Source organism: Hypomesus transpacificus, chromosome 25 (genome assembly GCF_021917145.1).
Source record: "Hypomesus transpacificus isolate Combined female chromosome 25, fHypTra1, whole genome shotgun sequence".
In the NCBI taxonomy this organism is placed as follows: domain Eukaryota; kingdom Metazoa; phylum Chordata; class Actinopteri; order Osmeriformes; family Osmeridae; genus Hypomesus; species Hypomesus transpacificus.
Window position 1 is genome coordinate 2198423 of NC_061084.1, and position 14971 is coordinate 2213393.

Sequence of the window (14971 nt, forward strand, 5' to 3'; positions counted from 1 at the left end):
CCATCATAACTAGGGATGGGCATTCGACTAAATTGTCTTAATCGATCGTCAGGAGAATTAACGATCGATTTTCGATTAATCATTAAAATTTTTATATTAAAATATTAAAATTCACAATTTATAGGCTATATTAAAATGCAGTGAAAATAGAAAAAACAGCGTGTTTCCGCATTGAGATCTGTAGTGTAAAGGGCCCTATTATCGTCCACTCTAAATCTCCAACGTTCGGGGCCCTATTATCGTCCACAACCGTTTCTTCCGTTAATTTCTTAAAGAAAATATGCAGCAGCAACGAAAGAAAGTAACTCATCGATATGTGCACATCTTATTATGCTGCACACCAAATTACAGCTTCTTACTTCGAGATTTGAGTGTGTAAATACGCTCTCAAACCGTATGTGTAGCATCTGCCTTCCGCAGCGTCAAACTGACAATTCTCCATTGAAAGTAGTGATGGGAAGTTCGGTTCTTTTTACTGATTCGGTTCTTTGAATCTCGTTCAGTAAAATGAACGAATCTTTTTTCGAGTCATTTGTTCATTTCAGGAGGGGGGGGGGGGGGGGGGGGGGGGGGGGGGGGGGGGGGGGGGGGGGGTTGGGGGCTATACGTCCACTGCAAAGGACGTATAGCCCCTATACGTCCACTGTAGGTTAGTGCATGACATGTGCACCAGCAAATACTATTTCAAAATAAATTCCTGCATTAAAATAATGTATCATGAGTTTGTATGATTTGGTCATGTATTATCACACTAGCATTTAATTATCACGTCAAACAATTACACTGCACTAAACTGTAAGTGTAAATGTAAAGTGAAAATAACAAAACCAGTCAGTATGATGACTTGAGCGAATATAATTCATTCACGTCTTACTAAAACAGCGGCCACGCGAAAGGGAATAAGGAAACTGTTTCCTCTACTAAAAAATACAATGCGGGTCACGTGAAAAAAGGATCCAAAGACTCGTAGAAAGACCGAGTTGGGGAAGGAACTAATCATTCGTTTCCTCTAGCTACAGAGCCTATGCAGGTCACGTGAAAAATGATCCAAAGACTCGTAGAAAGACCGAGTCGGGAAAGGAACGAATCGTTAGTTTCCTCTTGCTATAGCCTATACAGGTCACGTGAAAAATGATCCAAAGACTCGTAGAAAGACCGAGTCGGGAAAGGAACGAATCGTTCGTTTCCTCTAGCTACAGAGCCTATGCAGGTCACGTGAAAAATGATCCAAAGACTCGTAGAAAGACCGAGTCGGGAAATGAACAAATCACTCGTTGAGAGGACTCGTTACTCCCGAGTCCTTATAAGGATTCGTTCAAAATGAACGAATCGTTCACGAACGACACATCACTAATTGAAAGTGGTTGAGTGGATGATAATGGGACCCCCTGGCTAACTGCTAAAATCAGGAAAGTAACATTTCTAGGCATATCCGGATTGGATTTCAATACTGGAATGTTATAATATAGGTGTGTATCTATATATTAAAGTATAATGCTGTGACATAGGCCTAACGTTTTTAATTTGTAGTATAACGACATTTTGGTAACATTGCTAACGAGCGTCGAGAACTAGGTGGACGATAATGGGACCTCTTACTAGGTATTACAAGAAAAACAACTATTTCTGTAACTCCTAGAAGCGGAGCCGACAGCTAGAAGCCTGTGTTCAAACACAACTGACCCTCGCTTTTTTCCGGCTAATTAACAAAGCTTCATAAAAACCTTCGCCCTCAACAATACTTAAGGGTAGCATATCCATCTCGATGGACTTACAGATCCGTTGGGTAATTTTCTCTGCTCGTTGTGCATCGCAGCTCCTCCGTGCTAGCACCAAGAGCAGGATGCACCGCCACTAACCAGGGTCGGATGTACGTTCTTCAAGTGGTACATCATTTGAGTCGTGGAGGAGTTGTATTTATACTCAGCTTTGCAGTGTTGGCAGTGAACAAAGGAATTTTTTTGTCAATATGGTCTCACGCTACACTTCGCCGTGACCTCTTCATATTTACTTTTGAAATAGCTACATGGAAACTCGCCGGTAATTGAGTAGGCCTGTGGCGTTTTTTGGTAAAATGTTTAGCTAATTGCTGCCACATAGCGAAATCCATTGCAATCCTTCAAGACTCACACTACGCAACAGAACACGCATTAGTTTTATCGATGAACAAATAATGTTATCGACTAAATTCTTAATGATCGATAATCAATCGTTGATTAATTATGCCCATCCCTAATCCTAATCAAAACTTTTCTTCTCCATGTCCTAAACTCCTCTCTTACCTCCGGCACCTTTCCCTTTGCCTTCAAACAGGCCAGAGTTACCCCTCTACTCAAAAAGCCCTCCCTTAACCCTGCCGTCCTCCAGAACTGCAGACCGGTATCACTGTTACCCTTCTTTTCAAAAACAATTGAACGTGCTGTATCTAACCAACTGTCAAACTTTCTCTCTCAGAACAACCTGCTTGACCCCAACCAATCGGGCTTCAAGACTGGCCACTCCACAGAGACTGTTCTCCTGTCAGTCACCACCTCCCTCCAGTCTGCCAGAGCGGCTTCAAAATTATCCGCCATCATTCTGCTGGACCTTTCTGCAGCGTTTGATACGGTTAACCACCAGATCCTGCTCTCCAGACTTTCTGAGATGGGCATCACTGGCACTGCACTCCAGTGGATCTCATCCTACCAGTCGGGAAGATCCTACCAGGTCTTCTGGAGACGCAAACTGTCAGGCCCTCACCAGCTCCCCACCGGTGTCCCACAGGGCTCCGTCCTTGGACCCCTCCTTTTCTCGCTGTACACCACCTCGCTTGGACCAATCATCACCTCCCATGGCTTCTCCTACCACTGCTACGCTGATGACACGCAGCTGTACCTGTTGTTCCCCCCGACTGATCCGGGGATCTCAGCTAGGATCGAGGCCTGCCTCACAGACATCTCCGCCTGGATGACCAAGCACCACCTCCATCTGAACCTCGCCAAAACAGAACTCCTCATCATCCCGGCCAAACACTCCATCTCCCACGATCTCTCAATCACCCTGGGATCGGCAATGGTGACCCCTTCATCCTCTGCCAGGAACCTTGGGGTGACCATGGATGACGAGCTTTCCCTCACTGCCCACATTGCTGCAGTCTCCCGGTCGTGTAGATTCACCCTCTACAACATCCGGAAGATCAGGAGATACCCGCTGAGCATTCCACCCAGCTGCTAGTCCAAGCACTTGTCCATTTACATTTACATTTATTCATTTAGCAGACGCTTTTATCCAAAGCGACTTCCAAGAGAGAGCTTTACAAAGTGCATAGGTCACTGATAATAACAACAAGATAGCCCCACAGCATTGCGGGTAGTCAAAAACAAGAAGTACATATTGTGAACAACCAAAATATAGTGCTAAAGGGAAGAAACCATAAGAGCATGTAGCATGTTGTCCTCTCAAAGTTGGACTACTGCAACTCACTGTTCGCCGGTCTCCCAGCATGCGCAACCCGCCCTCTCCGAGGATTCAGAATGCGGCGGCCCGTCTGGTCTTCAATCAACCAGACGCTCCCATGTTACCCCGCTCCTCATCTCCCTCCACTGGCTACCCAACACGGCCCGTATCAGATTCAAGACTCTGGTACTGACCTTCCGAGCAGTGAACGGGACTGCACGAATCAGCTCCCCACCTCCATCAGGGACAATGACTGTCTCCCCACCTTCAAGAAAAGGCTCAAGACGCACTTGTTCCGGGAGTACAACGGCACTTAGGAATGCTTGGCTGTACCTAATGTTAGTTTCCTCCAGATTCACAATGACTGTTATTGAGAGACTTGTTGCTCTTGTTGGTTAATTATAATGGATTTAAACTTTTGTACTCGCTGTGAAATATTTTACTGTTGATTGTTCTTCTACAGGTACACTCTTGCACTTTTTGGGTTTCCTGTTGTTTAATTGTAACTTGTTTATGCTCTTATATGGTTCTTTCCTTTGGCACTTATTTGATTTTTCACAATGAATGCTTCATGTTTTGGCTGCTTGCAATGTTTGGGGCTACCTCGTTGTTATGATCAGTGACCTACGCTCTTTTGTAAAGCTTGGAAGTCGCTTTAGATAAAAGCATCTGCTAAATGCATAAATGTAAATGTTATGCATGTGTGTGCGATCTGTTAACGCTGTATCGGGTGCGTCTCCTCCTTCTGCTGCAAGGCTAACTGAGGCGTTTGTTTCCTAAAACATACAGTGCTAATTGAATCAGATGTCGGTGTCTTCCAGCCCTCACCCATCTCCCCCCATCGTCTGCTTCTGTGCGCTCTGAGAATCGGCATCATTTTCTCATCATCCTCCCACACAGGGTGCACCCCACACACCCATACTGCATCCTCCTGTCGCTTTCTCTCTCTCTTTCTGTCCTCCCACGCAGGCCCTTTACCTGCCAACCTTGTATCTCTGGCTCTGCTGCTTGCATACAAATATATACCAGATACCACGGGAGTAACTACCATCCTATTGTTCTATGTCCTTGTTGCTTGATGAAATTCCGATGCCAAGGGGTTGAGATGTTGCTTTTATTGCCTATTTGCATATTCTGTTGCAAATATGCATTAAGTAATCACCGCTATATGTGTGGTGCTTTAGATCCACAGCAACAATAGCAGCGGAATGGTATGAATGACGTCCTGAAATATAATGTAGATCAAGCACGTCTAAGAAATGCCTGGAACCTGAATAATTGTTCAATACAGTTCTCTCAGAGAAATTCTCTACGTTCTGAATTTTACTTTCAGGGTGCATATTTAATATTCATCTTTATGCTTGAGATGTAAATCCTGGCTTTGGGTTTGTGCTTACCCTTAAGGCACAAAGATCTTCTCACCATCGTTTATCCCTAATCAAACTTGAGAGGGAGAACATTGGAAAGTGTAGCAAGTGCATTTGACTTACAGCACTTGGGAGTTACTCAAACTGAACTGAAAACACAGCCTGAGTATTCAACGATATACTGTACTAACAGATTCAAGTCATGTTTGACTAATAGAAAGATTCAATACACAAAACTTGTCTGAAACCATTTCAATGAACTAACTGCATATTTTTGCCCTATTACTTTGGGACCTGCTGTATGAGGCAGGCTGGGCTAAATGGCCTGGAAGGAACTAGCCTCTCCAACACCCAACTCCCCACACCTTAATTGATGGAGGAGATGATAAATTGCCGTCTCTGTTTATCGCGCCCAAATGTCCAACTTTAATTAAATTGGGTGTCTCTCCCATAATTACTTCTGTTGAATTGGATCTCTAGCTGCCCCCCCACCCTCTTTCCAAACACCCGCCCCACCTCTGCAAACAAACAAACACACATTTACTCATGCAGACGTGCACACAAACAAAAGCACACATGAACTCACTGCCAAACTTTTTTTGGGCAACACATGGAAACACATGGCAACAGACACCTTGTTGTAATGGAATGAAAAAGGGTAACTGGAAGATAAGGAGAAGGTATATTTTTTACGTTGATAATAATTTCCAAGCTGGGCTGACTTGCCTTTGATTACAGATCATCAGGGTTGTGTACTGGATTCGTAAGGAACGTTGGACTGGCTGTGAGATTCTCTTAAGCTGATTGTGCAAGGAGAAAAGCCTCATTACCTTAGCCCCAGAGTGCGAATTATACAATGACAATCGGGGGGGTCAACTTCTTCTCCAGGGTGTAAAGTAATATTTACGATTACAGGTAAGAACGAGATATAAATGTATCGACCCCCCGACCTGTTGTTTTTACCTCTTTTGGGGGGGTCCAAGTCTTAATTATGGGGGTCAACCCCCCCAAACCCCCTCGTAATTCGAACCCTGCTTAGCCCATACATTAGCTCCAGTTGGTCACACTGACAAGTATTGGTTGGTGTTAGCCACACGTTGTGAAAATCCCCTAGCACACAGGCTTGCGAGTTTCAGTGAGATCTAAGAGGGTTGGCTATGCTAACTATGCTAACTGTGCCACTGAGAGATGAAAGTCATTGGTGAGGAATGATGCTAAAATAGGTCATGTCGGGCTCTCGAATCAGTGCTGTATATGTGTTTGAAATTAGGAACAGCAGTTGGGTGGAACCGAGTCATTTGTGTGAATTCAACTGTATGAATGGTTGTCCACATGTGTCTAAAGTACGCATCCATACGTGTGTGCGTGTGTGTACAGTATGTGTGGGTGTCCACAAGTGTGTGACTGTGTAATTGCGCTTCCATCACGTTCCAGTCAAGAGAGCCAACAGTCATCCATCACTCCTGTCTGAGAAGAGTGCGGGTCACCAGCGCTGGTCATGGTACTGCAGCAGGTGGGCCGACGGCGATCCGACCAGCCGTGCCCGAAACGGCCCATCAAGCTGCATCCTACTACCAGCCAACTGGTCCATTAGGCCCTACCCCCAGCCACACCTGTACCTAGCCCTAGCCCCTGGGGCCCAGTGAGATGAAGCCACATGAGGGGAAAACAATTTTGATGTCTGTGTTTATGTGTATGTGTAGGTGAGTTGAGGTGTGTATATCGTGTTGGGCGTTTTTTGTGTTTACATCTGATTGCATTTGTCGTCATCCTTACGGCGAGAAAGACCGTACTGTTTTGTGACACACACTTGAAGCAAATATGAGTCTGTGAACGCAGGGGGTGTAGCAAGGATTGCATCTCAACTGCCAAAGCAACTGGAAAGAGCTTTGCCACAATCAGAATGCCATGTTTGGAATCACAGTGCCATTGTTTGACATGAGCCCCAATCAGAGCTGTATTGAAAAACCCAGAGTCAACATGGACAACACACACACATACACACACCCACCCTAGTCACCATAAATACTCCTTTGTACTCCCACAAGCACTGGGCCACCATCATCTGGGTTGTCATGCTGTGCTTGCTAGTCAAGTTAAAACAAACCCTGTAGTGCTTTGTGAATAGGGTCACCTGTATCTGTATTCACAAAGCGCTACAAGGGCTGGGATTGTGTGGTGTGTCTGCTGTCTTTGGGTCTGCTGAGGTAATCAGAGATAGAGGGCCTAGAGTGTGTAGAAATGTCAATGTATCTGTTTCAGATACGCTGATTACAACTATTCACTCCAGTGATTACAGTACAGACAGGGAAATGTGCGTGCGTGTGGGTATGTGTACGTGTGGAAACATGAATTATTATTATTATATGTAGAACAATCCACAATGTTTGTAACACGTTTGTTGGCTTTCACATCTGGGTATGGCTAATAACGTATCTTCCAAGCGAAAGCAGCTTAACGATACAACTGCGTGCAAACAAAGCCTGGTGAAAGGAAGAATGGGTCTTTTATTGACGAGTGTGTGTCGTATTAACGTTTAAGCGGCACAAACACCTGTCAGCTCCTGGTGACATTCAGCCTCTCTTGAAATTCAAGTCATCACATGCGATGAGACCAGCAGCAAAATGGAGCTCTATCACTGTCAAGACTCTGTCAACGATTTAATAACCAAAAGCTTTCTCTTTTCGAACGCATTGACAGGAATGCAGATATCTCTTGTATTTCTTTCTTTCTCTCTTTTTTTTCTTTTTTTTCTTCATCGTGTCTTCCCTCTTCCTTACACCATCTCCCCTGTCTTTCCTTCGTTTCCTGACACTTGAGCTGAATTAAATGCTCAATGCAAGGATCTGGCATAATGCATGGGATCTGAGCTTATTATTCATTCCGTCTGTCTCCATCTCTCTTTCTTCCTCACTCTTTCTTTGTCCCGGTGTTGTGCTTGCACGCCTCTCTCCCTCCAATCCTGACTGCATGGCTGTCCCGTGTCTCTAAGACTCTCTAATCTTACACCATCAGCTCAGTAATTCGTCTCATTATAAGAGGCGAGGTTGGCAATCAGAGCTGTAAAACCCTGTCTCCACTGTCTCTCAGATGCCTTAAAAGCCTCTTCAAACCTGCTTCGTTCTGGCCATGAACAGGGATATAGGGGAGGGGTGTCTGAGAGGGGAGGGAGGGCACCCATAAACAGGAAGAATAAGGGGACTTAGCAACAAACACCTGCTGCTCCTTTGAATAGAATGGCACGTGCTTAGTGTGTGGACTACAGTTGGATCTAAAAAGGGGGGGAGGTTGGGGGTGAGTGTGGGGGAACCAGGCCCTCAATGCAGAATGATAGGGAGTTTTGTCCGGAGGGAGGTAAAAGCAATAGTACACACAGTATGTTCCTATATTCTGATGATGTCTATATAATCACACACTCTCAAACACAAGTCATCCACTGCCTGTTTCACTAGGTTGTTGCAGTGTGACACGGTTCTGTATTGCTTCCATCTCAGTTCTCAGACAGCGAGCGCGAGTTTTATATCCCCTGGATTAGACAAGTTGGTCATGGCTCTTGATTTAAGTCATCTTCTCTACATCAGTTACATTTCAGATGGCAAGACCTCACTTGTATGGAGAGATAAATAGGGTATTCTACAGTCACATATTTCACATCTCTCTCTTTGTCTCTCTTTCCGTTTCTATCTCTATCACATATGTACATGTTAAAAAATGTGTAAATCAGCATGCGGCACCACTCATGTCAATTTGCATATGGGATGTGCAAAGTGTGTGAGTATGTATATGTTAAGGTGCCTGCGTGTGTATGCTTCCTCGGGTGTTAGTCTGTATGTGTTGAGAGACAAAAATAGCCATATCGGCCTAACCCTATCAACTATAGCATGCTTTATTTAGAGCTGTCATCCCATCAAATGACAACTTATTTCATTGACACACACCTTATCAAGGTTGAAGCTGTCAGACTTCCAGCGAAGCTCCATTTACTGATAAAAAATGGCCCATCCACCTTCCAATCAATCTTTATCAAATCAGTTTTTAGGCACATAAAGGGACTGAAATTGGGTATTGAATATTTCTTTCCCCAATCTGTGGGCTTGAGGTGATGTGGGCAGGGGAGAGGGTTGGAGGGACAGTTATAGGAATCAGGGATATGTGTGTGTTTGTGTGTGTGTATGCGTGTGGACCTGCATGTGTGAACGTGCGTGCGTATATTCGTGTGCAGGCGTTTTCACGAATGTATGTCTGTATCCCCTGTGCACCCAAGATTGTGATTGTAGGGGTTAGGGTTGGTTGGATTGAAGGTCAAAGCACCTTGAAAATTGTGGGAGTATCCAATTTATTGCCTCCTACATACCCTGGCAGACTAAACCAAGTTCGGTTGCAGAGCGGGACCACACAACAACATTCAGAAGCCTGACAGATGAAACCACGTTTCGTTGCGGGACCACACAGTAATATCCTTTGCTTTGTTTACAGACACAGGGTACCTTGAAAACGGCTTTGACACTGAGACAGACATGCTCACACAGCGCGCACAAGCTTATGGGAGGTCCACTTTGCTGCTACGAGACAAAGCTATGCTGCTTCTTCATTTGTTCTGCATGAAATACAGAGGCATTTGGGTAGCAGTTGAAAGACGGATCAATGTGGCAATTTTCTGGACCCAATTGAAGTACTCCATTGCAGGGTTGGGAATATAGCGCCTCCTTGAGTTTCACCCTTCAAAACTGTTTTGGAAGTGATGTTACGGATAAGCCCCCCTTGAAAAATGTGTACATCCATTAAAAGAAAAAAAAAACACGAGGCCACAAAATCCTGAGGCCCTGGTAAGGTGAATATTTCTACCCAGCAAAGGGGTGCTTGGGCTGGGCTTCTCTTCTTACCCGCTTCCCTTCCCCTATTTCTAGCTTCAACCTCTCCACCTCTCTGTTCTCTCTCAGATCATGGCTCAATTCCAGTCATCATGCTGTTTGCCCCAGGGTACTGAAGGGACGTCTACTGTGAGAGTAGTTAGGGCGGCAGAGAAAGAGGTGAGTGAAAGAGAGAAGTGAGGGAGAGAAGAATGTAGTGGGTTGGGAAGGACAGAGAGGAAGAGGGGAGCGTGGGTAAAGGTGGCTAAAATAATAGATTCAGATAGATAGATGGAGAAAGGAAGTAGAGAGGGAATAGAAAGGAGGAAAAGGGTGAGGAGGGGGAGATCAAAAGGTATGTGGATGAGGCTTTGAGTGTTGGGCACTTCTAGAGGCATCATCTGACATTTGCAATGAGAACACTGCAGAACCTTAAAATCTGAGAGACAAACACACACACATACAAACATCCACACACACATCCACATTCACCCATGTACACAGCATTCAGCAGCCCATCATATGTAGGGCCACATTTCTTATTTCTATTTCAACCACAATGGTCCTCCATTGATGGACAAAATGAACTACAATCTAAGACTATACTATGAGAGGAGAAGGCTTTGAATAAGCATGTACAGTAGTACAACTAGCTTTTAAAAGTTATTTATGTGAGTATCCGGAAATATAAATCACACTGTCAAATTGTCAGGATGCGACGCAGACTAAAGCAGTTATGTAAAACAACAAGACTGCAGAAAAGAATTAGGAAGCTACAAGTGGCAATGGCATGTTTCTGTTAAAGGCCTGTGAAACAGAACAGAGAAATGTTGCCCACAGCTGGAGGCAAGGTAAACAATTTGCTCAAAATCATGCACTATGCAGGAAACCTGTTGTTTACATGTAGAATATATAATTACTTCAATAGAAAAATGTCTTTGAACTTCTTTCAACCATACCTGAATGTGTGGGTTCAAACAAGAGATATCTGCCAATCCCTGGGGCAAAGTTGTTTCAAGGATGTAAAAGATAAAACATACAGTAGGAATGACGAACATTATAATGTTTCATGCTCTCTGTCAATGTTGGACAAACATGATGTATATACAGTATATACTACCCATTTATTCAATGGCTTTTCATTAGCTCTTCTTTTCATGCACCCTCAATTTTATGTAGCTTGCAGTCGCTCTACAGTATGCTTGCGCTTTGGTCTTAGAGAGCAATCTTTTTCCTCCATGTTCTCATAAGTTGTCTCTGAATGGATGGGGATAACCATAAAATGCTGTATATGCAAATGCACCAATTTTATTTGATTATAGGTAACTTTATAATGAAACCATTTCAATCTCTTTCAGGAGGTATTGGTGCAGTATGAAATCCAACTGGAGTATTATATATATGTTTGCAGTGCTCTTGAATCATTTCAGCAATCTATCCTGACATCACGAAAGCACATATTGTTTTCTATTTCTAGTGTCAGCTGAACAATAGTACAACCGTGCAATGACATGCGGTTACGAATATTCCCTAGTTTTGAGGCCGCCAATCAAGTGCGGAGGAGGTAAACTATCACAAGAAACAGGGAGCGAGGTGACATGAGAGACAGCAAGAGAGAGGGAGGTATAGAAAGATGGAATAACAAGACATACAGAATGACAATCAACACCTTTGCAGCACATACTGTATTTCGAGATACACAGGCACACACAATGCCTAGGGATGCATGGATGCATGGAGAATCACCTACTGAACGCATACAATATGCACACAGCCAACATGGCACACAGCCAACATGACACACCTCCATAAAAACAAAGCGAGAACGAGAGAGGAAGAGAGAGGTGATGAGACATAAGAGAGCAGCAATGAAAGTTATCTTATAAAGTTATCCAGGTAGCTTTGACCTCTCCTCCCACTCCCAGACTTTTACGTGACACTGTGGAGGCAGGGGTGCGTGTGTGTGTGTGTGTGTAGGTGGGTGGGTGGTTGAGTGCTCTGCATTCTTTGCCAAACGAATGATGCACTTTTACTGTGTCATCTGTCCTCCGGAGCAGATTGTATTTAATCTGGTGCTCGTTTCATAGCCGCATGCCTTTCTAACAAGCAGACCTATAAACATACACATTCACTCACAAACACACACACACACAAATACACAACCAATCCTGTAAAACCTCAACACCTTCTCTGTAATATAGATTGAAGCCTATACTGTAGCAGCACTCAAGGTTCTCTATAGGAGTGATCAACTTGTATAGTTATACCAAATGTATTTACTTACATCCACACACACGCAGCATGCAAGAAACTAATGACGAGTTCCAATCTAGTCCAACATTTTTACTATGATCTTAACAAGTGCATTCACCGTACAGCCCTTCAGCCAGTCCTATACAACACACGCACACACACACTCACACGCAGGCACGCACACACACACTCATGCACACACGCAGGCACACACACACACACACAGACACACACACACAGGCTCTGTAAGGCCCTTAACACTGCAGATAACACAGAGGCAGACCTCTCTCATTCATCACTGGCCTGCTGCTGACACACAGCATGGCAAGCACTGGACAGGTAACACTACAGTGGCCGGAGCACCTGTACCACAAATCCCAAAAGGTCTGTGGTGATAAAGAAGAGAGGAATTCAGAGGAATTAGGTTTCAAATGTTGTTACATTTCAAGTGAGTTCAAATGATAAATGCCAATGCTAACAAAGTGAGGGAGAGGAGTCAAATTGCAATAATTTTGGAAGGTAAATGCTGACCCTAAATGTGGTGTTGACATTCATAGACTGTGTGAGAGAGTTGGTGTTGGATGAGAGGTGCAGTGAAACAATGTGATTAACCCTGGAAAAAGAGAGTGCGGCGAAGCAGTGTTTTACTGCTGGTGTCTGGGTCATAAACTTTGTGTACTTTTTCTTTCTTCTCTTTGTGTACTTTTTGTTCTTTGTGTACAGCTTTATACTGCATTGTATAGCTAAAGTAGATGAAGAGAGACAGAGACTGAGAGGAAGAGAAAAAAAGCATTTCCCCATCCGTTTTAAATGGATGGCATTGTGTTCATCATCAACAGCTTGCAAATTCACCACTTCATAGATGGTTTCATCAATAGAGTAAATTGTTTACTAATTTAGTATTTGCTATACACAGTGCCAAATTTTACCATGGCAATGTGGCACTAAATGTTCCCCAGGAATAGATTAACAATCATGGTCTCCATTGATAATTTGAAAACAGGCTGGAAAGACATCTTTCGAACACAAATTCGCAGCCAATTTGACACTACCTTCATTGTGTTGTTACACAAACAGTATTTAAATATTATTATGTTGAGTTTTAACATTGATTTCTTGTTGTGATGATGTCCAAGGTGAAATAATTGATGACGGAGGAAAAAGTAAGACTATGATTAAAAAGGTTTGACCAAGATATAAGTGCGAGCTTGGATTATGAAACTATTCCATCCATGTGAGTCTTGATTCTAATGAAGTTAGAAGTTCAGTGGGTTAGGTTCTAGTGAAGTGGATAGGGTGAAGGGTGATTCATACACAAAGGAGTAAACAAGTACAAATATAGTTTCCATAGAACGACTCCTTCTAGGGCACAGCATGAGGTAGTCAAGTTTAAACACATATTATTTGTATTGCAGTGAACTTCTTAGGCTTGTATAGAAACACACCTAACCACCAACTAACTGTAACCAAACCATGGGCTTTAATCATTTTTGCTCCATCCTCAATTCAATTCAAACTGTTAAAAGACTACCAAATCTCACATGCACACTCCGAATGCATCTACAACCAATACTCACGGGTAATAGAACCTGGAAACACTAGCTTGTTGGCATTCTATATGCCCTGACAGCTTGATTCATGAGCACCATCCCTCATATTGGATTTCCCATTGATCTGGGCCGGTGAAGACTGCTCCTGAGTATGCATGCAAACCACACTCAGATCAACGCTAGCGCATGTATGCATATTCTGTTTGGCAGAGGCCAACGGCCATGTTGTTGCTTGTGTCATGGACCTGACAAATAACATGCATAAATAGAAGAAATACAACTGCATAGAGTACACACCTGCAAGTGCAATGTGTGTGCAGAAACTCCCACTTGAGAATAATCATCACAAGGTGTTCACTTAGATTCATTTCAAATAAAGCAATATTAACTGTATCTTTTATATGTACACCTGGTGGAACTTTCTGTCTTTATCATTATTTATGAGAGAGGTAGTGTGCTTTTGGAGAATAAATGTGTGGGGAGAGAGGGATGACATGCAATAAAGGGCCTGGGCCAGATTTGAACCCTGGGCTTCAGCCTACATTGTACGCGCATTAGTCCAGTGAACCACCAAGGCGCCCAGGGATTGGAACTTGTAACCTCTTGCTCTAGACTTGAGTTATACCCACCCCAGTGTAATTCACATCAACGTCTTATGAACCCCGAAGCAGTGTGAAGAGACATCCATGTTTTACATATCAGAGTTCGCTACCATCTCTTTCTTTCACCTGTGTGTGTGCATGAGTGTGGGTACAAATGTATCGACCTGCATTTGTGACTCTTTTCACACGATTGTGTTACTTTTTCTCTAAGATATATTTTTTGGGACATTTCTGTGTGAGTGTATGTGTATGTGTGTGTCTGAATTCATATGGGATATGTTGCTCCCAAAGCCTCTAGCCTGTTTCCCCTCACCCGCTGACTCTAATTAGGTCCTCTAGACTGCTTCTCTAAAATGTGTTCTGTACCTATCAGGAGACAGTGTCAGTCCGCAGACCAGACCTGTCTCTCTAGTAACTAACCCCCTATCAGTGGTCCAGTCCATCTCTGTCTCCATTCATCCATTTACAGCTCTTTATAGAACTCAAATCTGTATAGCAGTCCTTAAATTTTAGAATTCATGGCCTTCACAACAATCTGAAAAGAGAAGCATAAATAAATCAGGGGAACCAGATATATGAGTAGTATTCTTATGTTTTATGCTTTACCATTGTAAAATGGGGGGAAGGGGGTGAACAACAATGAAGGTCGAATCAAGGTGGGCTTGCTGAAGAATATTGACCAGTGTCCTTCTCACTCGTTACTTTCTCTTTCTCTATCTCTATGTCCGTCTGTCTGTCTGTCTGTCTGTCTGTCTGTCTCTCTTTCTCTCTCTCTCGCTCGCTCTCTCTCTCTCTCTCTCTCTCTCTCGCTCCTTGTCTTGTCCGCTTCTCTGTCTATCCTTCAATTCTATTTATTCTTTCTCACAGACACATACACCTTTTCTCCCAGGAGGAGAGACTCCTCTCTTCACCTT

At 43.6% G+C, this 14971-nt stretch overlaps 1 protein-coding gene across 1 annotated transcript in view; it reads right to left on the minus strand.

Moving 5' to 3' along the window:
• The window catches only part of LOC124486914 (neurexin-2-like), a 210543-nt gene that overhangs the window by 79664 nt on the left and 115908 nt on the right, over positions 1–14971 (minus strand). Inside the window, exon 4 of the mRNA XM_047048794.1 lies at positions 2292–2303. Within this exon, the coding sequence (XP_046904750.1) occupies positions 2292–2303 (12 nt within the window). The remainder of the gene's footprint in view (positions 1–2291; positions 2304–14971) is intronic.